The sequence below is a fragment of the Leopardus geoffroyi genome, chromosome C1 (assembly GCF_018350155.1).
Source record: "Leopardus geoffroyi isolate Oge1 chromosome C1, O.geoffroyi_Oge1_pat1.0, whole genome shotgun sequence".
NCBI lineage: Eukaryota > Metazoa > Chordata > Mammalia > Carnivora > Felidae > Leopardus > Leopardus geoffroyi.
This window is the reverse complement of record NC_059328.1, coordinates 36,689,322-36,715,691: the sequence shown is the minus strand read 5'-3', so window position 1 is coordinate 36,715,691 and position 26,370 is coordinate 36,689,322. Positions and strand designations below refer to the sequence as shown.

General features: G+C 40.9%; 1 protein-coding gene and 1 long non-coding RNA gene across 3 annotated transcripts in view; one reads left to right on the top strand and one right to left on the bottom strand.

The window, feature by feature from the left end:
• Positions 1-2,201: 2,201 nt before the first annotated feature.
• On the bottom strand, positions 2,202-9,345 carry LOC123597813. 2 transcript variants are annotated; one of them, XR_006712267.1, is made up of 4 exons: positions 9,131-9,345; positions 5,846-5,942; positions 5,110-5,209; positions 2,202-2,559 (listed from the first exon to the last, which is right to left on the bottom strand). It is a non-coding gene; the product is annotated as an uncharacterized LOC123597813 (long non-coding RNA). The 2 variants fall into 2 exon arrangements; XR_006712268.1 differs by lacking the exon at positions 5,110-5,209 and having other exon boundaries at positions 9,131-9,340.
• A 279-nt stretch (positions 9,346-9,624) lies between these two features.
• The window catches only part of LOC123597809 (phosphatidylinositol 3-kinase regulatory subunit gamma), a 130,982-nt gene continuing 114,236 nt past the window's right edge, over positions 9,625-26,370 (top strand). Inside the window, exon 1 of the mRNA XM_045477196.1 lies at positions 9,625-10,462. Within this exon, the coding sequence (XP_045333152.1) occupies positions 10,357-10,462 (106 nt within the window). The 5' untranslated portion in view covers positions 9,625-10,356. The remainder of the gene's footprint in view (positions 10,463-26,370) is intronic.

Here is a 26,370-nt window from a genome sequence, read left to right as displayed (position 1 = left end):
TCTTTTCTTTTCTTTCTTCCGAGAGTGAAGGAGAGCACGCGCAAACCTTAAGCAGGCTCCATGCCCAGCGCCCAGCTTAGAACCCAACAAGATCTCCCATATGACCATGAGATCTTGACCTGAGCTGAAATCAAGAGTCGGCACTTAACCTACTGAGCCACCCAGATGCCCCCAGAGTCTGCCCCTTTTACTCTGCAATCTATGATGATTCTCAGGTGCAAATCCGACTGTGCCACTTCTCTGCTTAACTCTTTAATGTCCAATGCCTTACCCCCTTTCTCCCTTGCTTTGAGCACACATGCCTTATCTTCGTTTAGAAGACTCTTTATGCTTACCTTGTAGCTTCATCGCTCACCATCTTCTTCAATCTTAGACCAGCCTGCACAATTTTCAGTGCCTTTAAGACACATATGCTCTCTTCTGGGCCTTTACACGTGCTGTTCTCTCTGTTGGCCCATATTTCTGGTCCTGTCATCTAACTAGAAAAGGAGTTAAGATATGATGATTTTGGAGGTATTTTGGGGACATCCAAAAGTAGGCATTTGGATAGATAGGAGATGGACAAGAATGTTACTTTAGGAGGCTAAAGAGGGTGGCATCCAGAGGCCAGAATGGGTGATCAACTTTCTACTGGAGGAAAGACAGGCCTCCTCAGAGAGGAGGAAGCAAGGATGGGTCCAATTTATAGGCTCTGGAGGGGATTTAAGGGGTGGAAGGCATTATGCCTGTTGGTCTCTGTGGAGTAAAAGGCCAGCTCAAATTTACTGATCTGAGGATGGAGAGCGGTCATTTGAGATGAGGAGTGAAGAGTTGGAATGTCAGAGGAAGCAGATCCAGGATAAGCAAAAGGAATCCCAGTTATCACCAGAGATCAGCCCAGAGTGAAGTCGGTAAATTTGGTTTTTCTTTACCAAAGCCTAGCTGCCTGCATATAAGAGCAGACGGAGGACTCTTGTTTTGGTCTGGGATTTGGCTTTGGCAGGATGACTTCTTTGGAAGGACAGAAGGGAGGCACAGTTGAAGGAACTGGGAGAAAATTGTTACAAATATCTACCTTGGGGTTGGGACTGTGGTTTCTAGTACTGGAGCTAGTCTATGACAAAATTTCATCAGTTTGAGCACCATGTTTAGTTTAAGGTGACTTAGAGTTATCTGGGAAAGATGCTCTTTTATTTTGAAATTATATTCTCCCTACATCTTGATATTAAAATGTTTTAAAAAATTAAATTATGGTGGGTGTATTAGTTTCCTAGGGCAGCCATAATGAGTTACCACAAACCAGGTGGCTTAAAGCAACAGATATCCTCTCACAGTTTTGGAAGTTAGAAGTCTGAAAGTCTGATTGTAGGCAATTGTTGGTGTTTATTGGCTTGTAGATGTATCCCTCCAATCTCTGCCTTTGTCTTCATCTTGCCTTCCCCTCTGTGTCTGTGTCTCAAATCTTCCTCTGCCTTTGTTTGTTTGTTTGTTTGTTTTTAAGTTTATTTATTTATTTTGAGAGAGAGAGAGCACGTGCGTGTATGCTCATGCAGGGGTGGGGCAGAGAGGGAGAGGGAGAATCCCAAGCAGCCTCCCCACTGGCATCTCAGAGCCCGACATGGGGCTTGATCCCACCAACTGAGAGATCATGACCCAAGCCGAAATCAAGAGTTGGATGTTCAACTGACTGAGCCACCCAGGCGCCCCCTCTGCCTTTCATTATAAGGACACCTGCCTTTGGATCTAGGGCCCACCTAAATCCAGGATGCTCTCATCTCAAAATCTTTTTTTATTTATTTTTTATTTTTTAAAGTTCATTTATTATTTTTTTCAGAGAGAGAGTGTGTGCAGGGGCGTGGGAGCATGGGAGTCAGGGAGAGAGGGAGGCAGAAAATCCCAAGCAGCCTCTGTAATGTCAGCACAGAGCCCAATGCGAGGCTGGAACTCATGAATCATGAGATCATGACCTGAGCTGAAACCAAAAGTTGGAAGCTTAATTGACTGAGCCACCCAGGTGCCCCTCAAAATCTTTTTTTATTTTTAATTTTATTGTAAAGAGTGTGTGAGCCAACTGGGGAGGGGCAGAGGGTTAGAGAGAGAATCTCAAGCTGGCTCCACACTCAGCATGAGCCTGACACATGGCTCAATCCCATGAACCGTGTGATCATCACCTGAGCCGAAATCAAGAGTCTGATGCTCAACCAAGTGAGCCACCCAGGAGCTCCTTGTCTCAAAATCTTTAATTTATATCTGCAAAGACACTTTTCCTAAATAAGGTCACATTCAGAGCTTCTGAAGGGTTAGGATTTGTATATATCATTTTTGGGGGCCACTGTTCAACTCACTACAGTGGTGTTAGATGGTAATTATTTTCCCTCATGTCTGTGCTTGAAAAAAAAAAAAAAGAGGTGGAGGAAGGTCAGAGAGTGGCATCATTAGAGTTGAGATTTCAAAGAGAGAGTGGTTCATGGGTATAGTATTGTCTGGTTCTTGTTTGCAGATTTCTGGGGGAACTCAGGAGAAACACCAACCACAGGCCCTGTGTTAGGGTAGGATAATGGGCCAGATTTCTCCATTGTCCTGAAAAAGAAGACAAGGAACAGATTTGAGTTGTGGTTAGGGAACACAAGCCAGCAGTCCATGCTATAAGTACAGAATCAGTGAGGAGTGTGAAGTTAAGACTCAGCAGTCCAGGAGGTCAGGAAGAGGCTAGGAAACAGAGTGAACTTGTTGGAGAGGAAACCTGATGGAGAGGGTAAATAAAGGATGCTATCTTGCCCTGATCTTACAGCCTCAGGGAGTTAGCCAGTTTGAAAGCATAGGGGTCAATGAAACTGTTATTGCTTTTTCACTTGAGCCTCTTAGTGGTGGGCTCATCAAGGACAGGAATAGTGTTTTACTGAGCACTCAGCACAAGGTCTAGCCCATGAAGGGTCTGGTTGAACTGAACTGAAAGGGCTTGTCATTTTGGAGAGTTCTTCCCTTCTATCTTTAACATTTGATAAATCTACTTTAAGTGTAACTACCATATTACACACTTGGTGTATGTGATGACCAATTACATTTTTTTTTGTTTACAATAAGAAAAGATGTTGATTTTGAATACATACCCCCAGCACCTTAGGTACCTTTACTTAGCCCCAACATTACATAATTTAGAATTTCACAAATTGGCATCAAGAGGGGAGAAACACGATCCTGAATGATTTTGGGGAATAACAGTGATCCTCACTGAGTGCCTCCTTTGCAAGAAGCAAACGATGAGCAGAGCACAAGGTAGTCCCTATCCTTGAATGAAAAGAATTTCATTGTGGGTGTATCATTTTTCAAATTCCCAGAGCTGAAGATATAAATGATGAGGTCTTTCACATTCTATACTTGTACTTTTCTTACTCAGTGGTGATCCTTAAGCCCCAGAGGCTGCATCATTTTCTCAGATTTCAAGGATGATGCTCCCGTAAATGTGTCAAGGAGGATGCAGGAGGCCTTGTTTTAACATATCGATTTTATAAAATACTTCTGGAGGATGCTTGTGACTTTATTGTTCATAGAAGCAAAGAAAAATGCTGTTAGTTGTTGATTTAAAAAAATTTTTTAAACCAAAATGTCCAAAACAGGAACTAGACTGATTTTGCCCTCTAACAATGAAACATATAAGACGTTTAGATTTGAGACCTGTGGAATTATAGGGTAATTATTGTACATTCCAGAAGGGAGGCACGAACTGCAAATTGTTCCAAACTATTGAAATCATGGCCACAGGAAGTGAGCATACTTTAAAAACCCTATATGGTATTACATTTCAGAAATGAGCTGGGTTGGAAAGTGAAACCAGCTTCTCTTCTCGCTGCTGAGTTTTCCTGAATTTCCTACAAGCTGCTTGGAATTTTGCAAACAATTCACAGCTGATAAAATAAAAGAGCAGCAGAACTGAGTGTCTGTGGTGAAGACCCTAGAGGCAGCCAGCAGGAGAGAAGGGTCACTGTCTGCCTCTTGGATTTCTGTAACCAAAAACTGTACAATTTTTAAATTTTCTTTTTGTCCTCTTAAATAAACGGGAATCAACTGAAGACCTAATCCTTTCTGATTATCAGGGTAACCTGAACTTAGACTGCCCCAGAAACTTCTCAGAGAGTTTAGTTTCTACAATTTTTGTTTATTTGCTCAAAGAACATTCACTGGCTACCCACTGTGTGCCAGGCCTGATATTTGGCACTAATGATTCAAGAACACATTCTCCACCCATGAAGATCTCCCTCATGGTGGGGGAGAGATAGATCTAGAAAAAGACACTTTGAACATGGTGTGCCAAGGGCTGTGCAGAGGCTGGTACAGGGGGCTGCATAAGCAGAGTCTGCACGATCAGATGCATGGAAGTGGGAGTTTGCCACTTGACAGTGGAGTGTGTTTTGTGAGGAGAAATTTCTCCTGTTCTGAGGACTTCAGTACTTCAGTATGATTAGTCTTAGGAGTGACAGGATAGAACTGTGTGAGAAGAGATGGAAGAGGTAGACAGGGGCTAGATCATCAAAGCCTTGAATGCCAGTCTGAGAGATTCAAAATTTAGCCTATAGGCAAAAGGAATCACGGCAGGGTTTGTGCAAGGAAGTAGTATGTTCAGATTTTTTAGAGCCATCATTCTGTGCAGAGTATGGACTGGAGGAGGACAAGACAGGGAGATTATGAGGAGGTTGTTGCAATCTGATCAAAGATGATGAGGGACTCTTTGGTGACCTGATATTTGGGTCAGCTTTCACTGAAACGTTTTCAGGCTTGGAGCTAATGCTACAGATTTGGAAAACAGAAACAAACAGACCAAATGTTTAAAGCAGGTGTATATAAGTTTGGGACAGCTCAAATGTCACCTCCTTGATGTTATTACCTGCATGTGGGAAGAGATCATCACTGTTTTGGAGGCTCACATAGCACTTTGTCAATTTCTCTATTATAGCCTTACATGCCTATAATTATTTATTCCTTTGTTGGCCCCTCCTCTGTGAGCTCTGGACTCAATGTTAGACACTCTGTCTTATTCATTTTTGTATCCCCAGTGTTTAGAAGCATCCATTAACACTTGCCAAGTGAATGAAAAGGAGAGGCAAGCTGTGGTACAGTGGAAAAGGTACTTACCTGGCTGTTGGGACCTGGGGCTCTAATACTGGCTCTGCTACTAAGTACCTGAGTGGCTTTGAACAAGTCCCCTAACTGCTCTGGGTCTCAATTTCCTCATCTGTAAAATGAGAATAAAAATACAACCCTCTTCCTCAGGGTTATGGAGATTAAATGAGGTAACAGAACTCACCAGCTGCCTGCCCTGTTTGTGCCCTGCCCTTGTCAAACAGCCTAGACTATTGTTCCTGTCATTTGGATCTCATTTGCTCTCTCTCTCCTGGTGAGAGCTGAGCTGAAAGCTGTTGCCTTGACGGAGGGGAAGTTTAGGGCAGCAGCATGCGGATCATCCAGGTGACCCCTGTGTTGCTGGAAGGGCAGATGACAAAAAGAGGGGAGCATGTTAGGCTAGAGAGAGAGATCTGATTTTTTGTGACCCCTAAACCTGTGGGAGGACCCAAAGTAGGGTGAGGGAGGCAGAGAAGATCGTTATCATGTGCTGAGGGGTCTGAGGAAGCCCTCTAACAGTGCCCCCTAAGCCCAGGAGTTTAGCAGCATCTGGAGGAATGCCACTTCCATGAAGACCATTTATTCATCCAATGTTACAATTTTTCAGTGCCTTGGGATGATGTAATTAACAGTATCAGAGATTTTCTTTTTTCTTTCCTTTTTTAAAAAAGTTTTATTTAAATTGCAGTTAGTTAACATACAGTGTAATATTAGTTTCAGGTGTACAATATAGTGATTCAACACTTACCTACATCACCACAAGCGCACTCCTTAATCCCCATCACATAGTTTGGGATGTACAAGAGAGGTAAAAAATTGCAAAAGCAAGTAAAAGGAATACCATTCTGAAAAAAATGGAAAATCATGATTGTAGACACTACCATCTCAAGAGATGACTATCAATTCTCAAGTGAGAGGTCTTTCTAGAAGATACACTAGCATTGTTTGCATTATAAAGCCAAAATTTCTGGGCACCTGGCTGGCTCTCTCTTGGAACAGCACGCAACTCTTGATCTCAGGGTTGTGAGTTTGAGCCCCACATAGGGTGTAGAGATTACAAAAAATAAGCTAAAAAAAAAAATAAATAAAGGCAAACTTTACCATCAAATCTTGCTGTATCCCAACTTACAAGGCATGTGGTTCAGGAGGTCCTTGAATCTGCAACTGATGATTTGTGGAGTTGTCTTGGAACTCCATTTATTGAGTTTATTTAGCTGTATGGACTTGGCCTTATCATAAGACATTTGACCAAGAAACATGATGAGAGGGCAGGGGGAAAGAAGAGAGGGATTGAGGCCTGTGATCCTTCCCTAAAGGCTCAAGTCAGTCCTGGTGTTAAAGCTAGTGACGTTAAAAAAATAATAAAAGTGTGTTTCCATTTTGCAAGGCTTTTAAAAAAATATTGTGTGCTCAGATGGCACCTTTAATCACGAAGAACTTTTGGCTGAGTTCCAGGCTGATTCTGCTGGCACAGAGAGCTCTGAGATCATACCCTATATTCAGTGCACAAGAGAAATATTTCATCCATCTCTGAAATAAAGAGGGGGAAATGGAGCATATTTGAACAGTTTGATAGCAAGACCATACCAGGGTGAAAAGTGAAGGACACCCTATCTATTTGGAGTTACAGAAAGGTACTATTAATTCTAAGTAGTTAAGTGGCATTTTTGTTTTCATTCTTAGTGTTTCAGAATAAGCTAAGAAGCTTGTATAAATCTGAAGGCAATCTCCTATTTCATATAAATCTCCTATATATAAATAAAGGCATACAGATTTTGTGATTTATCTAAGACTACTTTAAATTAAAAAAAGAAAGGAGGGAGGCAAAGGGGAAAAAAAATCCCAAAGTAGCAGGTTGTGACCCAGGAGTTTGAGCTCTTAGAGCTGAATTTAATCCACGCCCAGGCCAAATATAATTCTCCAGGATGGAAACGGTCCAGGACACCAGAGCTAACATTCTCTACCTTTGCCAAAGAGCCTGAGGCGGTTTGATGACATGCAGTCAGAACCTCACTTTTATTTCTCAACTGAAGGAAAGTAAGGCCAGCATCATATGACAGGCACTTCCCACCATGACAGGGCACTGATTCAAGCCCATCCAAAGGAAATGTGTTTCCCCTTGATTCATCATTGCTTCTTGCATCACTGTTATTTTTTGGAGGTCTCCTATTCAAAGCTTTATTTGTTGGATAGTTGGAGCATATAATTTTAGGTGGCAAGGTTGAATCAAGCCTTACTCTGTGTGCCAGTGTTGAGGACCAGATTATACACTGTGCTGCTTTACTACATCTCTCAAAGTCTTAGCTGTGGGAAAGGCTGGGTGATTGCTCTGCATATTAGAAATTGAAACCCCACCACTAAATGATGAAAAATGGTCCAGGCAAAAACTGCTGTGGACATCTGAAAGCCATTATCTTTTCCACACTTCCTCTCTTCACCTTCATTTTGTTTGGGAATGCACAGGGACACCCGTGAACAAAAATAAACCAACTTGCCCTTGACTGATTGTTCTGCCTTTTGAGTTATCACATGTGAGTACTTCTGGCTCCCAGATATGGTGAAGTAAAGAGACTGCTGGGAAGCCAGCCACAAATTAGAGTTGATCTTCCAGTATCTTCTACCTAGAGAAATGGTTCAGGACATTCAAATTAACAACATGCCCTGCCCCAAAGTTGATCTGGCTTCTGAATCATGTTTGAGATTTCAGAAATGTGAAAAAGAAAGCATGTAAGAATCTTGATGTCTTTTGTCAGTTCAACCTTGTCCATTTAGTCTTAACTAGCCTTTTTTTAATCCAAGACTCTATACAGAGCCTATACATATTTTGACTGCTTCCGGGAACTGTCTCAACTTAGAGCACCGTTAGGGAAGGCAGAATCACTTTAGGAGGTAGAGGGTGAAACGTGGCAACTTTTCGACAGGAATGAATCAATATAAGCAGAGCCATTCAGGGTAGGAGGTTTTGCTAGGGCTTAAAGCGGGTTGTCAACCCAAACACAATGGGCTTTGTTACTCCTGTGTAAAGAGGAAATGGAACAGTTTTTGGCCTCCCCAGACTGTATTGTACGGTATGCAGGATGGCAATTCCAAGCATAACCTTTAGGAGACACAAATCTGCTTTTGGCTATTCAGTGTTCCCCAGCAAGTTATTTAGCTGTCTCTGAAATGCATGGAAATAGTCACAGTTTTTCATAGTCGATCATAGTTTTAAGTTTGGGGAAGGGACTCGGTGTATGTGGAAGGGGGTCTGTCAGGGAAACAGAATAAAGCCTTTTTGGCTGGGGATTCTAACACCTGTGATTTGTCTTAAATCACAGACGCACTGTAATTTCAAGGCATGTTTTCTGCCGTGAGCACTCGAGCTGAGGGGCCTGCTGTGGCTCCTCACTTTATTTCAGGTGTGGGGAGTTACCTCTGAGTTCAAAAGTCCTTGCGTGGGAAACGCAGAGGAACTGCGAAATACCTCCTTAAGAAAAGCCTAACCGCTCAAGGGGAGAAGCCGGGATTGGGTTCCGGTAGCTGCCTGGGAAAGCTACAGGGGGGCATGGGCATTTCATCTCACGGAGTGGTAACAGTTCTGCAAGTGGGTTTGGGGGACCTTTTCTTTATATGGCAACTTATCGCGTGGAGTGGGGGCTGCCCAGCACAGTGAAGAGGTCTGTGGGGAGGGATTCTGCCCGGGGACCTCCTAAGGACCGGAGGAGCCCAAGTCCCTCCAGGTGACAGCAGGCGCCCCTCTCCGTCCTCTCCCCTCCTCCTCGGCCAGTCTCCGGGCAGAGGTGTCTTGCGCCAGCCCGTCTCCCTCCCCCCCACCTCTCCAACTCGTCCGGCCCGTCCCAGCCTCAGCGGGAGCCCCGCCTGTTTCCGGGCAGCCAGAGCCCCTGAGCACTCGCCCAGCCTGTCAGTAACCGCCGTTTGCGCTTTCTTTCTTTCTTTCTTTCTTTCTTTTTTTTTTTTTTCCTCCTCTTCTTTTCTTTCCCCCTTCTGCCTTTGTCCCGCTTAGTAACTGGGCTTCGACCAATCGCCGCCTTACCGGCCAGCGCCGGCTGGATCCTGATTGGCCTACTTGGGGCGCGCAGCCGTCTCCCGCTCCTTCGCTGGAGCAAGGCAGACAAAAGACGCAGGCTCCGGGCTCCGGCAACCCGGCTCAGCCAATCACCACGCACCTTATCCTTTCTTTCTACCCCCTCCTTTTCTCTCGCAGCTTCCCCCCGGCCTGGCTCGCGTGCTCCCGGCACTGACTCCTGGCGTGCGGCCAGCGCCCGGACTGTACCATTTTTATTGAGGCTGGGGGGAAGAGAGGATCAATGATTAAGAAGCCAAAGCCCAGAGATCGTTGGGGAGAGTTGAAAGTCGAGATGAAGGACGGCTTTCTGTACGATTTCTCAGGCACCTGATGGAATCCCCAGTACTTTGAGTCGGAATAGAGGGGAGGAACAGTAGTTATGTTGCCTGTCCCCCCTGCCGGGTGCGGTTGGGTGGCGCCTCAGCGGGGGAGCGTGAGGCGGAGGAGGGTGTCCCCCTCCGCGCCGTTAAAATGAAACTCTAGTGGCTGGAGTCAGGGCAGAGCGTGAGGGGAGCCGGCACAGGCGGGCTTGCTTGCAGCCCAGCGGGAGCGGCCAGCCGGGCAGAACTAGCTGGACTTTCCGACGGGCCCCCATCCCGAGGCTGCGGCAGCTTCGGTTCCGAGCCTGACTGGAACGGAGCCCGAGTCCCGGCCCCTGAGGGGATCGCTCTCTGCAGACCAGTGGGACCCCGAAACTTGAACGCAATACCTACTCCCTTTTTATGCCTTCCTTTGTCACTTCCTCACCTTTCTCCCAGCGCGTTCTTTTCCCCCCCTTTTCGTTCTCCCTCCCTCGAAGGACACAAAAGTGGCTGCCGAGGAAAGATTTGGAGGCAGTGGGAGCTTTTCTCTTCGGAGAGCGACCGTGTGGAAAGGATTTTTGGGAAGCAGCTTTCTAACATCTCAGCCCTCCTGCCCCCCAAGCCTCTCTTTACCTCTCTGAGGAGAGAAAGCCCGTAGATTGAAAGTTCGGGGGGCATCTTGCTGGGTGCTGTAAGAGGAAAGTGGGGGAGGACCCCGTCCTCGTCCCGGTAGTTGGCTGGACTTGTACCGGCCGTTGGAAACCCCGAAGTGCATTTCCGTGTGGGACTTTTATAGATCTATATTTTTAGATTTTTAAATATCAGATAAAAAAAATATATATATATATATGCTTTCTATATATTTCCTGACGACCTGCCCCTGACAGCGCGATGTACAATACGGTGTGGAGTATGGACCGCGATGACGCAGACTGGAGGGAGGTGATGATGCCCTATTCGACAGAACTGATATTTTATATTGAAATGGATCCTCCAGGTACTTGGGAGAGAAAAAGAATCTTGTGATGGGTCTGATTGGTATATAACAAGACCTTAGTAATGTTTTCAGGGCAGAAGTGTTCCTGGGAGCTCTAGGTTTGGGATGAGGGGCAGATTTGCAGTTAGAGCTGCAGTAAAACTGCTTCTGGTTTACCCGTTTAAAGTTTGCAGTTAGGACCCCGATCCTATTGTCCTGCGAGGGTGGGGGTGGGGGCTGGAGTGGGGGTGGGAGGAGAGACTCATTTCTTTTACTTCTTTTTGCCTATGCGTGTCGTTCAGGTTTTTGTTGTGCACCCCCCGGTCCTTCTCCCCCCCCCCCCCCCCCCCCTTAAAGATCTTCTACCTGCATAGGATGCTTTATATCCGAGCCTTGAAGTCAGCCTTTCCCTTTAGGGAAATTCTTTAAAGCTTGTCGTTTCATACGTTCGTCTTATTTGATTCGTTGTGTTCTACCTTCGTTAACTTCTGAAACTGGGTTGCCTATGTGATAATTCATTTTAAGACCCCCCCCCCCTTTTTTTTTTCTCTCACAGAAACCAAATGCTGGTTAGTGATTTTCAGGGATTGGGCGTTTTTATTCAGTCATGGTCTTAGCCTGAGGTTTTTCTTCTCGGAATATAGTCGCTTAGAGAGATCTGCGTGCAGTATTTTATTACTCTTTAATTTATGGTAATTTAATTTATGGGCTAGGGTTTAATGTAACTTCAATTCTTAGAGCAAAAAAAGGAGGAACCTTCTTTTTTGTGTGTGAATATATGTGATGTGTACATCTATGTTATAGGTTCAAATACACATAATGTAAACTATACATATACTGTATTTTTAGTTCAGAGCTTTGTCTGAGACCCTTACAGACATTTTGTGTATCTGGTAGGAAAGGAAAAGGAAGAGAAAATGGAAAAGTTGGGTCATTTTTTTTTCTTTAAAGTCTAACCTCGTTTTATCATTATTGTCAGATTTTCAAACCCTTTTTTGCAGTTATAGATAGTGCTTTACATAATGATTTTGAATAAGTAGAGGGCCTTTGTGAGTCCTTATTTTTGTTTAGGATGACTTGATTATGTCTTTTAAAAATGTGTCATAGCTAAGCTTACAATATAAATCGTGTCATTGGGGAACCTCAATCATTATAAGACTGTATATTTCTGGAACCTTTGAAAGGATTTGGAGCCCATGCAAATGTAATGAGGTATAACTGTTGTAGAATGTATATAGAAATTATTTCTTGTGTTCTTGTGAGCAGTAAATTATCCTTTGTTTTTTTTCCAATTAGAGTGTTGAATGATGCTATATAAAAACTAATATTAAATCAACCTTTTTTACTCTTAATGATTCCTTAGAATTTTTCTCTTTTCCCTTCATTTTGGAGCCTTCTTTATTTGCTTTTGTAATTGTGACTGCAATCCAGATGCAGCTTTTCAGTGTTTTGCAAAGTTTGTAAGATTTGCCACCCATCTATTGTGTGTATTTTCCCCTTTGTTTCCCCTTAACGGTAAAGCATCCTTTCTATTAGATGCATTTGTCATTCATGTAAATGGAAATTTAGTACATCATTGGTTCCTCTTGTAAAAAGTAAAGTTAATAATTCTAGATTTTTGTTATAAGAATTATATATTCACACTGCCTCAGAATCATACTGTATCCTAGTATCTTGCCTTGCAGACATACAAAGGGAATTTGTTGGGCGGAGAGGTGAGTGGGGAGGAGGGGAGAAAATGAAGAAGGCACTAATGTTTGAAAAATATGGGCCTCAGAAAAATATCTGCCGAGTTGTCCAAAAATGATTTTGAAAAAAGTTGACTATTGTAATTATGTAGTGATGTGCGTCTTACAAGGTTGTATATAAAATTCTGATCCAAACTTTGTGCATTACATAGAAATAAACTTTTGAGTTTTAAAATGATCATCCTTGGATAAAATTTTGCATACAGAGATTCTATTCAGAATATTGGAAATATGCATGTGCTCTTCTTTATTACCCATGTTGTAACCTTAATGTAGATTATGGTTGGTTATGCCTAACAGCTTTTTATAAAGGATGCACACTTGAGTATGTTGGAATATTTTCTGTGATGTGAATGGTTTTTAATGGAAATAATGTGGACGCCGGCCTTGTTTTGTGTGGTAAATTAAGGTTTTGAAACATTTAAAACTAAGTAAATTATTAGTGAGTAGGTTGCAGCATGTCTTGTATCTTCATTTTCCTACCGTCTATCCCAGATCAAGCTCTTATTATTCCCTGAACTGGACTGATAGTGTACTAACTGTTCTTGTTTCTACTTTGTTCAATCCACAGTATCATTAAAGTACCATCCGATGATTTGCGTCCCAGTGGTAAATCTTCCAATGACTTTGAAAATGCTTCAGTGGCTTTCCTTTGCCTATTAAAAAGAGTCCCAGATTGCTTATCTTGTCATATAAATCCGTCTTTTTTGCTTCCAACCTAATTTTCCAGTCTGGTCTCTTCATGGAGTCCATCACAAGTTCTGTGGAAGCTATTTTATACTTGCTGTTTCTTGAATGTATGCTTTTTCCTCTTGTGTTGCTTTTCACTCCCATTGGTTACTTGTTGAAATCTTCTATATGTTTAGGGTCTACATTATATGCCTTCTTTGCCAGGATGTATGTTTCCTGATCCCTTCTGTTAGAAGACATCCTTTCCTTTTCCTTTCTTTTCTAGCACCTCTCAGAACTTTTCATTCTGTCTGTGGAGTAGCTAGCTTCTGCATTTATGTATACTTGCCCCAGTGGAATTGTCTTCCCATCAAATTATGAGCTTCTTAGCTTGCTCAGGGTCTTGCAAGCATAGACAATTTAATAAATATGTGTTGAATTAATAAATACCTAAGGAGCACCATTTCTTTCTAGCCTGTAAGTGCTTTTCTACTTAAGGTCCTTGGTCATCGCATTCCTTGGCTATTGCAGTAGCCTAGAGTTAAAGGACTTGATTTTGACAGCTGTTGACTTAGAGCCCTTAACTGTAACAAATATTACAGTTTTAAAAATATGGTTTTCATCTCCATTTTAGACTAAACCATAAATGCAGTTTATAATAAGTTACCTATTATTGCTTTCAGTTGCCTGAAAAACTATTTTCCAAAGGTGTTTCTTTAGCCTATTTTCAAAAACTACCATTACCATACATCCTAAAGGTTTCTAATAACTGCATGGATTGCTATATCTACTACAATTTACTGACAATGTAAGTAAGACAAACTCCAAATGGGAGTTTGATGTCAATCTTTATGTATTTCTCAGAAGCAATAGAAATACTGAACTGTTTAGATGAAACAAAAGTTTTTATTTTGGAAATGTTAAGCGTGTGGTACAGAGAATTGCTTATGAGCATCTTGATTAGTCCTGTTGTGATTTGGGAATCAGGATTATTCCGTGATAGAACAGTTGCTCGGTAGGCTTCTCAAAGAGCCCTGTCTTGGTATAGGAATTATTGGAAGATTACAGATATACAACTGATCATAAACTCATATCCAAAGCTTATAGATAGTGGTGTATTAGCTAGCACTGTAGTTTTGACATTGTTATTGGTTTTTTGGGGGGAAGATCTAACAAATGATTTTATTATTTAAATGAATTCTTTTGCTAAAGATTGTAGACTTTTTTTGTTCTTATCAAGAAGAATTTCTGAAATTATCTGTATGGCAGCAACATCTCTTCAGTAGTAATTAGAAAATTAAAAGCATTTATTGGTAAAGTATATATAGGAAGGTCTAGGAAAGTGGTTCTCAATATTTTTTTGGTCTCAGTACCCCTTTTATACTCTTACAAATTATTGAGGATCTCAAAGAGCTATTTACTGATATTTACTGTATTAGCATAATACAGTAAAACAAAACTGAGAAATTAGCAAAAACTGAGAAATTTAAAAAAATTTAATTCATTAAAAAAGCATTACATGTTAACTTCTTTTAATGTAAAAATAACTATATAAAAAAAAAAGTAAGAAGAGTGGCATTGTTTTACATTTTTTGCAAATAACTTAAAAAAAATTTTTTTTAAAATGTTTATTTATTATTGAGAGACCGAGAGAGACAGAGCATGAGCATGGGAGGGGCAGAGAGGGGAGGAGACACAGAATACAAAGTAGGCTCCAGGCTCTGAGCTGTCAGCACAGAGCTCAACGCAGGGCTCGAACTCACAAACTGTGAGATCATGACCTGAGTTGAAGTCAGATGCTTAACCGACTGAGCCACCCAGGCGCCCTGATTTTTTGCAAATAACTTTAATGTTTGCCTTAATAGAAGACCTCTAAGTTCCCATGTCTCTGCCTGTATTCAATCTGTTGAGATACCACAGGTCTTAGTCTCTGGGAAACTCCACTGTACAGATGTGAGAGAATGAGGGGTGCAAAAGACAAATAATGTTTTAGTGTTACTATGAAAATATTTTTGACCTCTTGGACCCTCTGAAAGGGTCTTGGGGATACAGAGTGGTCTTTGGATTGCACTTTGAGAACTACTAGTCTAGAAGTTACATAGTTTGTGACTACATAGTTTGATGGTCAACCTAGGAAAGTATTTTCTGACTTTTTTGAAGTCAGATGAAAAGGTTGTTTCAGGAAACTTACTTGCTTATTCTGGCATACTTGGTATTTTCATCCTGGTGAAATGTAGATTAAGTAACATTCTGGTGGAGAACTGGCATACTGGCCCTGTGGTTGGGAAAATATTTGCTGAGAAACACACTGAATAAATAGGTCACCTGCCACCATGTGGTCCTTACTGTTAGCAGGTTGGTCATTCTACTTCTGTGGTTGAGTATTTCCCTGTAACTGAACATTTGATGAGTTAATTTTTTTTTAATATATGAAATTTATTGTCAAATTGGTTTCCATACAACACCCAGTGCTCATCCCAAAAGATTCCCTCTTCAATACCCATCACCTACCCTCCCCACCCTCCCACCCCCCATCAACCCTCAGTTCTCAGTTTTTAAGAGTCTCTTATGCTTTGGCTCTCTCCCACTCTGACCTCTTTTTTTTTTTTTTTTTCCTTCCCCTCCCCCATGGGTTTCTTCTGTTAAGTTTCTCAGGATCCATGTAAGAGTGAAAACATATTTGATGAGCTAATATTATATAAATTCTTCTCCTCTGTGTGGTAAGATATTTCTTTTAGGAGGTTAGTGTCCTTTTTAAAATAATACTGTAGTGTGGGACAAATGTTAGTATGATCAAATGATGTAAAAGCCATGCCAAATTTGTTTACAATTTCTTATTGAAAAAGACTAGTCATTCCTTTCATTTAACATATTATAGTTTATAGTATACTTACTTATATTTCATTAGAATATGGTAATTCTCCATTTAATAATGCTTTTTAAATTCATTCTCATCATTGTTTTCATGCTGAATACCTTTATATTTTTCTTAGAATGTAGAAAAGATTGGACATGTTTATGGTCACCATATTTAGGAAGGTAGGTAGAAAAATAATTACAAGTATGTCTGTGTGATACTGTATAATCTTATTGATTTAAAGGGGATGCAGCACGAGTGGAGTAGAAAGGACACAGGCTTGGAAACATAATATGGGTTCCAAACCTAGCTCTGTGTCTTATGATTACCAAGGTTATATGGCTAGAACTTAACCTCTTTGAGCATTGAGAAGCAAGATGCCAGTGCTCTTTTGAAAAATTGAATTTTAATACTCTACTTTTCAGAGTTGTTCTGGGGATTAGATGTACTATATCAACATCTAGCACAGTGTTTGGCACCTACTGTACCCAATTCATTGTAACATGTCTTTTTTTTTTTAAGTTTGTTTGTTTATTTTTTTTAGTCATCACTACACCCAACATGGGGCTCAAACTCACATCCCCAAGATCAAAGGTCACATACTCCTCTGAATGAGCCAGCCAGGCACCCCACTTGTAGCCTGTATCTTAAAGTATGTTGATAACATGTAATTACTTCAGGTCTACCTCTCTGAATAATCTTGCAGTCAAAACCTTTTGACTTGCTCCATTTTTTTTCTTCATCCCTGACATTTAAACTGGGGCCATTTTGTTCTTGGAAGAGTTCTCTAGGGCCTTTTCTAATTATGGCATCTCATGAGTCTATGGAAATGTCACTCCAAGTCATCCTTTTTCTTTAGTTTCTGTTGCCCTTGTCTGGTTCCTCATCACCACACATTTGAAATGATTTATAATGAAGGTAATACTTTTGTTGAATAATTTGTTGAATAATTATTTGTTCAATATTGTTGAATAATTATTTTAGACCAAGTGCTGTGTTAAATATTTTTACCTGTACTATTTCTGTTAGCTACATAACAACCTTATGAAATAGGCACTATTATTACCCCACTTTACAGACAGGAAACTGAGACTCTGATGTGTTTAATAACTTAATCAAGTGCCTCACAGCTAGCAAGTGGCAGAGCAGGTCTGTCTTGCTAACACCCTGGTTCTTAACCAGTACCTCCTAAAACTGGTTGCTCTATTTTTAATTTCTTCTTCTCCTCCCCCATAAATTTATCCTGAACTCTTCAGGTTAATCCTGCTCAAATGTTATTTTGAAATAATTTTTGACATAATTAGCAGCTATCCATTTTTTTAAGCAGAGGCCATATTCTTAAACTAGGCATACATGGTCTTTAGCACCAATTTACATTTCCAACTTAATTATTAATCCTCTATTGTCATTTTTTTAAGTAAACTCTACCCTCAACGTGGGCGTCAAACTCATGACCCTGAGATTGTCACATGCTCTACTGACTGAGCTAGTCAGGTGTCCCCATCTATTCTCATTCTTACTTTTAGCCCAGTTCCTTGCTATCCACTGACTACACTTTGCTTATTCCCATCTCCAACCTTTTGCTTATGCTGCATCTTCTGTTAGATTGTGTCCATCCCTCTCCAATCTACAAATCAGGATCTTTTGTAAGTCTTCTTTCTTCTTCTAGAAATTCTAGCACTGAATCCTGTAATTATCTGGGGCAATGGTCTATTGTTTTGGCATAAAATCATATGTTAAGACATTTAATTGTTTTGTGAGTATACTTTGTCTCTCCCAAACAAGAAGATCAGCTTTTTGAAGTCAAGCTATCAAATTTCTTTTGTATTTTTTTCTTTAAATACCCTGTTCCCAAATATTTTGTGGTCTTAGACCTGTGGACCCAACCAGCTTCATTTTGTGGCTTAAGTTTTAAAATGTTGATAATATTTATTAATCAACGTGGACCTTCAAACTTATAATTTATTCTAACAAAGGGAATAATGAAAAAGTACAATACTTAATATTGTTAGCAAAATTTTATGATTTTGAGTAAAAGTCATTTTTGAAATTTCGAAGAATTAGAAGTAAGTAGTAAGTTTTTGAAAGTTTGTTCGGCTAGTTTTACATAGCACTGGGCAAAATGTAGATTTAAGTTTCCCAGTATGTTACACCAATTAAATTTAGAATGTGTAGGATTTGATTTGGGATTAAAAGGTAAGGTCTGCCATGTAGCCTTATAGGATCAGTTTCCAAATTGCTGATAAATGGTATATTTGTTGTTTTTTGCAAATATTTTGTAAGTTTGTATAAAGTAAGAGGGTTATCTTACTATTTTTTTCATAAAAGAGACAGTAGGCTAGGTCCAGTCCGCCACAGCCTACTATTTTACATGTGTCTTGTCAGTATAAAAACTGCTCTGGGGCCTGTGAACATAAGCCAATGCAAAACTAAAGTCAATACCATGATGTCATACCATCCACCACTATCCAGCCTTGGACATTCTGTTTGTGGGCCAGATTAATTGTTTACCCTTGTCTAAGGGTATAGGGCTACACCTCCAGAGCTTGTGGCTATGTCATCTTAAGTACTTACTGTTACAGTTTTTATTTATTTTTATATTTGTTTTGGAGAGAGCATGCACATGGGGGAGAGGGGCAGAGGGACAGAGATAATCTTTTTTTAATTTTGAGAGAGAGAGAGAGAGAGAAAGCGAGTGTGCAAGCATTTGTGGGGAGGGGCAGAGAGAGAAGGAGACACAGAATCTGAGGCAGGCTCCAGACTCTGAGCTGTCAGCACAGAGCCCCACATGGGGTCAAACACACGAATTGCCAGATCATGACATGAGCTGAAGTCAGCCGATTAACCGACTGAGCCACCCTGGTGCCCCGAGAGAGAATCTTAAGCAGGCTCCATACTCCACGCAGAGCCTAATATGGGGCTCAAGCCCATGACCTTGGGATCATGACCTGACCTAAAATCAAGAGTCAGCCACCCAGGTGGTGGCCATTTATTGTTTTTTCTTTTTTTGTTTTAGTTTTCATGTATAAATTTTCTAAGAAGAAAATTCAATCACAAATCAAAATTTATTTTTACACATTTTTTCTAAGTTTATTTGTTTTGAGAGACAGAAAGCAAGAGTGCATGTGCAAGCAGGAGAGGGGCAGAGAGAGAGAGAGAGAGAGAGAGAGAGAGAGAGAGAGAGAGAGAGAGAGAGAGGGAGAGAGAATCCCAAGCAGGCTCCACACTGTCAGCATAGATCCCGAAGCAGGGCTTGATTCCACGAACTGTGAGATCATGACCTGAGCCGAGATCATGACCTGAGTGGAAATCAAGAGTTGGACACTTAACCCACTACCACCCAGGTGCTCCCAATCACAAATCAAAATTTAAAATTTGTATGTGAATTGTTTTGGAAATGCCATATGGAAATGTTTGTGCTTGAAAAATACTACTTTAGAATTTGTTCTTTCATGTGTAATATTCTAACTTTTTAAGAATGTTTATTTATTTTGAGAGAGAGAGATGGTGAGCAAGGAAGGGCAAAGAGAGAGGGAGACAGGGAATCCCAAGCAGGCTCTGCACTCTCAGAGCAGCCTGATGCGGGGCTGGAAAAATGAACTGTAGATCATGACCTGAGCAGATATCAGGGGTTGGATGCCTGACTGAGTCACCCAGGTGCCCCTGTTTTGGCTTTTAGAAAGAAGTCTGATTAGTTTTAAAAGGACTATCAGGTGGTTCAAACCTGTTGCAGGCCATTAGTTCAGGACTTGGGTGTAGTCTTTTCTCCTACTAGTCATAAACTGTAAGAGCAGCTATCACATCTGTCTGGCTGAAACTGACCAGAGCTACTTTTTTGGTTGCTAGGGATCAACCATGAGCATTTAGAGTAGAGTTGCTGGATAAAATACATGTAATGTCCCATGCAATATTTGTGATATACTTCTGAAAAACTGTTTGTTGTTATCTGAAATTCAAATTTAACTGGGTGTCCTGTATTTTTGTTTGCTAAATCTGGCAACCCTAATATAGAGAGAGGCTAGACAGTTGACAGTATTTCCTAGTCTACTTTCCCTATGGTGTTTAGGGATAGATGTGTAACTTGATGTAGTGGGTATCCGGATACTTTCAGTTTACATGATAAATCCAACTGAAATTGGTTTAAACAAAGAGAATTTATAGGTTCATGTAATTGAAAAGTCCTAAGGGAATGAAGGCCCCTGACATAGTTGGATCAAGACTATCAGGCTTTGGTCCTATTTTTCTGCATTTCTCTTGGCTCTCTCCTCTATCAGCTTCTTAGGCAGGCTTCCTTGCCAGGACAAGATAACTGCCTTTGGCTGCTGGGATTACTTGTTTCCTAATTTCTGGGGGATAAAAAGGATGGTTCCCACAAATATAACACAAAAATCCTGAGCTTGACATTAGATTATCCCCATGTTCCCAAGGATCACTCTTAAAATCTGAACTATTAATTACAGCTTTCTCTGTCTAGACCAGTGGCTCTTAAATTTGAGCATGCATCAGAACCACCTGGAGAAGTTGTTAAAACACAAACTGGTAGGCCCTACCCCCAGAGTTTCTGGTTTTAGTTGGTTTGGGATTGGGTTCTAAGAATTTGTAGCTGCAACAGGTTTACTGATTTGGCTGGTCTGCAAACACTTTGAGAACCACTGCTGTGTCAAATCATGGCCTACTCCTGGAGCTGGGGAAGGGGTCAGTCCCACATAAATACCTTACTAGTGTGGGAAGGAATAAGATACCTTTTGAGGAGATAATTACAATGTCCACTAAGGAAAGGGCTGCTGTTTTTTGTCTATCTAGCTTTCCTGCCCTCTTATTTAGGTAACAGCTTCCTGATTTTTCTCTTGGAACCACTCATTCCCCATTTGTAATCAGTGTGGCTTGAGTAGAGTTGATCTAACCCATTGGCTTTAATGATGGGCACATGATTCAGGCCTGGCCAATAAGATTATTGCATTCACCTGGCCTCAGTGATATCTCTAATAGGGCAGTGATCTTTATAAGATAGTCAATGCACATTACTATACATTACTATTTACTGTCCTGGTTATTGGTATAAAGATAGCATAATCCCTGCCTTTAAGGAGTTCAGACTGTAAGAAGGATGTAGACAAATGCATGTAGTATTTCTCTTGATAACTCCCTTTCTCCTGGCTTTCATCTAATATACATTTCCATTATATACTGTATTACTTCCTTTATAATTCTTAACCACATTTATTATCAGTTGTTTAGTGTTTTTAGGCTAGTCATTAGATTATAAATTCCATCAGGATAAGGGCTGAGTCCATAATTAACTGCTGGATCTCCTGTAACTAGCACTGTCTGTGGCACATAGAGGAGCCCAGGATTGAATGAATGTTTTTTTTTTTTTTTTTAATTTTTTTTTCAACGTTTATTTATTTTTGGGACAGAGAGAGACAGAGAATGAACGGGGGAGGGGCAGAGAGAGAGGGAGACACAGAATTGGAAACAGGCTCCAGGCCCTGAGCCATCAGCCCAGAGCCCGACGCGGGGCTCGAACTCACGGACCGCGAGATCGTGACCTGGCTGAAGTCGGACGCTTAACCGACTGCGCCACCCAGGCGCCCCTGAATGAATGTTTTAAATATGAATGAATGTTTTAAGTTATGTTTATAATCGAAAAATATAGAAACAAAAGAGGGGATGATTGGTTTACTAGTGGGTACCGCAGATAGAACAGCCTAGGTAAAAGGCACAGGGTTATTAAAAGACTTGATGTATTTTGAGAACTGAAAGTAATTCAGTTTTGTTAAAACATGATGTATGAGGTGGGAAGTGGTGGTAGAGGAGTCTGGAGAAGTAGGTGAGGGCCAAATCATGAAAAGCCCTGAATGCTTACACCTACAGGTTGGGGAGCCATGGACTGATTTCAATTAGGGAAAAGAATATATTAGCTGCAAAGTGAAAAATAGATGGGAGGAAAGTGAGATTAAAGAAGGAAAACTGGTTAGGAGGGTATTTCAGTACAGACGAAAGATGCTATGAAAACTTAAGGCAAAAAAAAAAATATGCAAAAAGCAGGGAGATGGAGACCCTGTGCACAGAATTCATGTGGACTCATATGGAGGTTTCCACTGTAAATTTGTTTTAGCAACAGAGACATTGTATTAGCCAGTCTTAACTACTGACCCTAGCTCTGCATCCACACCCACTTAATATTTGTAACCAGAGATTGTATTTTTATTTTTCTAATCATTAAATAAAAGAAATATACTCCCCCCACAAAAGCCTAAGATAAAGTAGCAGCATTGAGAATAAATAGGAGAGTTGTTTAAAAAGTAGAATTGAAGGGACATGGAGACTATCCTGAGAAAAATGAAAGAATCTAGAATGACTTATTTTTCTGGCTTAGGAGATGGTACTATAAACCAAGAGACGCAATTTAAGAAGGAAGGACAGGTTTGGATCATATGGCTTCTTAAAGTGAGACAGAGGTTAAATAAAAAAGCTTTTCTTTTGAAGGGGTTCTTTTTCTCTTAGGCTTTAGTGGGGGAGGAAAGGGGAATGCCTTCTATTGCTTTTAGGTTTTGAACCCAGAGCAGATGGTAGTAAATCAGATGCTTTTGAGTTCCTAAAGGTGTGGGAGAGATTTGCAGTAGGTCTTTGACTACTCCCAGGGTATTAGTTGCTGAGGTCAATTTAAGGTTGCAGATATAGGGCACCTGGCTGGCTCAGTTGTTAGAGAATGTGATTCTTGATTATGGAGTTATGAGTTTGAGCCCCACATTGGGGATAGAGTTTACTTAAAAAAATTTTTTTCCAGATGTTTAAGCTGCCTCATCTTATTTAAGCAGCTTTTTGAAAGCAAGTGTGCATAACTTTTTTTGTATGGTCTTTTAAAAAAAGTTTTTATTTAAGGACACCTGGGTGGCTCAGTCGGTTAAACATCCGACTCTTGGTTTCAGCTCAGGTAATGATCTCCCGCTTTTGTGAGTTCCAAACCCTGCTATGGACTCTTCGCTGACAGTTCGGAGCCTGCTTGGGATTCTTTGTCTTCCTCTCTCTCTCTGCCTCTCCCCCACTCACGGCTCTCTCTGTCTCTCTCAAAATAAATAAACTTTAAAAAAAAGTTTTTATTTAAATTGCAGTGTAATATTTCTAATAATACAGTGTAGTATTAGTTTCAGGTGTAAAATATAGTGATTCAGTACTTCCATATATCACCCAGTGCTCATCACAAGTGCACTGCTTAATCCTCATCACCTGTTTAACCTATCCACCCTGCCCTCCCCTCCCAACTCCCTTTTGGTATCCATCAGTTTGTTCTCTATAGTTAAGAACTTTCTTGGTTTGCCTCTATCTCTTTTTTCCCCTCTTTGCTCATTTGTTTTGTTTCTAAAATTCCATGTGAGTGAAATCATATGGTATTTGTCTTTCTCTGACTTACTTCACTTAGCATAATACTCTGGCTCCATCCATGTTGTTGCAGATAGCAAGATTTCATTCTTTTTTTATGGATGAATAAAAATCTTCTTTATTCACCAATTGATGGATACTTGGGCTGATTCCATAATTTGGCTGTGATAGATAATGCTGCTATTAACATCAGGGTGCATGTATCCCTTTGAATTAGTATTTTTGTATTCTTTGGGTAAAGAGTAGTTCTATTTTTAACTTTCTGAGGAACCTCAGTACTGTTTTCCACAGCAACTGCACCAGTTTGCTTTCTTACCAGCAGTGCAAGAGGGTTCCCCTTTCTCCACATCCTTGCCAGTACCTGTTGTTGTTTGTGTTGTTGATTTTAGTCATTTGGACAGGTGTGAGTTGATATCTCATTGTAGTTTTGATTTGCATTTTCCCTGATGATGACTGATGTTGAGCATCTTTTCATGTGTCTGTTGGCCATCTGAATGTCTTCTTTGGAAAAATGTCATATCTTCTGCCCATTTTTTAATTGGATTGTTTTTTGGTGTTGATTTTAATAAGTTCTTTATATATTTTGGATATTAACCTTTTTAAAAACTTTTTTTTATAAAAATTTTTAAATGTTTATTTTGAGAGAGAAAGAGACAGAGCCTGAGCAGGGGAGGGGAGGGGCAGAGAGAGAGGGAGACACAGAATCTGAAGCAGGCTCCAGGCTCTGAGCTGTCAGCACAGAGCCCAACTTGGGGCTCCAACCCACAAATCATGAGATCATGACCTGAGTCTACATTGGATGCTTAACCAACTGAGTCACTCAGGTGATCCTAATTTTTTTTTTCACATTTATTTATTTTTGAGAGAGCAAGTGTGTGCACTCAAGTTGAGGAGCAGAGAGAGGGAGATTCTGTGTGTGCACTCAAGTTGGGGAGGAGCCGAAAGAGGGAGACAGAATCCCAAGCAGGCTCCTCTTTGTGAGCACAGAGCCCAGTGTGGGGCTCAAACTCACAAACTGGGAGATCATGACCCAAGCCAAACTCCAGGCACCCCTGGATGCTAACCTTTTATATATGTCCTTTGCAAATATCTTCTTTCATTGTCTAGAAATAGCTTCTTTCAGGGGCACCTGGGTGGCTCAGTCGGTTAAGCGGCCGACTTCGGCTCAGGTCATGATCTCACGGTCCGTGAGTTCGAGCCCCGCGTTGGGCTCTGTGCTGACAGCTCAGAGCCTGGAGCCTGTTTCAGATTCTGTGTCTCCCTCTCTCTGACCCTCCCCCGTTCATGCTCTGTCTCTCTCTGTCTCAAAAATAAATAAATGTTAAAAAATTTTTTTTAAATAAAAAAAAGAAATATCTTCTTTCATATCTAGAAAGAAGTTGCTACAGTTGATGTCAAAGAAGTTACTGCCCGCGTTCTCTAGGATTTTCATGGTTTCAGGTCTCACATTTAGTTCTTTAATCCATTTTGAATTTATTTTTCTGCATGGTGTAAGAAAGTGGTCTACTTTCATCCTTTTGCATGTTACTGTCTAGTTTTCCCAGAACCATTTGTTGAAGAAATCATCTTTTTCTTTTCCAAGTATTTATTTAAATTCCAGCTAGTTAAGGGGCGCCTGGGTCAGTGGGCTAAGCATCTGACTTCGTCTCAGGTCATGATCTCGCGGTTTGTGAGTTCGAGCCCCATGTCAGGCTGTGTGCTGACAGCTTAGAGCCTGGAGCCTGCTTCGGATTCTGTGTCTCCCTCTCTCTCTGACCCTCCTATGTGCCCTCTCTCTCTCATTCACTCTCTCTCTCTCTCTCTCTCTCAAAAATAACATTAAAAAAATAAATTCCAGCTAGTTAACATACAGTGCAATATTAGTTTCAGTTGTAGAATTCAGTGATTCATCCCTTACATACAGCATACAGTGCTCATCACAAGTGCCCTCCTTAATACTCATCACCTGTCTAACCCATCCCCTCCACCCACCTCCCCTCCAGTAACCATCAGTTTGGTCTGTATAGTTAAGAATGTTTCTTGGTTTGCCTCTCTCTTTTTTTTTTTCCTCACCCTATGTTTGTTTCTTAAATTTCACATGAGTGAAATCATACGATATTTGTCTTTCTCTGACCTGCATTATTTTGCTTTGCATAATACTCTCTAGCTTCATCCATGTTGTTGCAAATGGCAAAATTTCATTGTTTTTTTATGGCTGAAAAATATTTATTGTATATATGATATTTATATACGTATACATACACACATACCATTCTTTATCCATTCGTCAGTCGATGGACATTTGGGCTCTTTCCATAATTTGGTTATTGTAGATAGTGCTGCTGTAAACATCAGGGTGCATGTATCCCTTGAAATTAGTATTTTTGTATTCTTTGGGCAAATACCTGGTGTGCAATTTTGGATGGTAGGGTTGTTCTATTTTTAACTTTTTAGGGAACATCCGTGCTGTTTTCCACAGTGGCTGTACCAGTTTGCATTCCTACCAGTAGTTCAGGAAGTCTCCTCTTTCTCCACATCCTCACCAACACCTGTTGTTTCCTGTGTGTGTGTGTGTGTGTGTGTGTGTGTGTGTGTGTGTGTGTTTGTTTCTTCTCAAGATAGTTAGCATACAGTGTAGTCTTGGCTTTAGGAGTAGAATCCAGTGATTCATCACTTACATATAACACCCAGTGCTCTTCCCAGCAAGTGCCCTCCTTAATGCACATTACCCATTTTCCCTACCCCCATCAACCCTCAGTTTGTTCTCTGTATTTAAGAATCTTTTATGGTTTGCCTCCCTCTCTGTTTGTACCTTATTTTTCCTTCCCTTCTCCTACGATTGTCTGTTAAGTTTCTTAGATTCCACATGAGTGAAATCATGTGATAAATGTCTTTCTCTGACTGAATTATTTCAGTTTAGCATAATACCCTCCAGTTCCATCCGTTGTTGCAAATGGCATGACTTCATTGTTTTTTATTGGTGAGTAGCATTACAATGTATGTATGTATGTGTGACATCTTTTTAATTTTTTGTAATGTTTTCATTTATTTTTGAGAGATAGAGCATGAGTGGGGGAGGGGCAGAGAGAGGGAGACGCAGAATCCAAAGCAAGCTCCAGGCTCTGAGCTGTCGGCACAGAGCCCAACACAGGGCCTGAACCCACGAACCTTGAGATCATGACCTGAGCAGAAGTTGGACACTTAACTGACAGAACCACCCAGGCACCCTTGTATGACATCATCTTAATCCATTCATCAGTTGGTGGACATTTGGGCTTTTTCCATAATTTGGC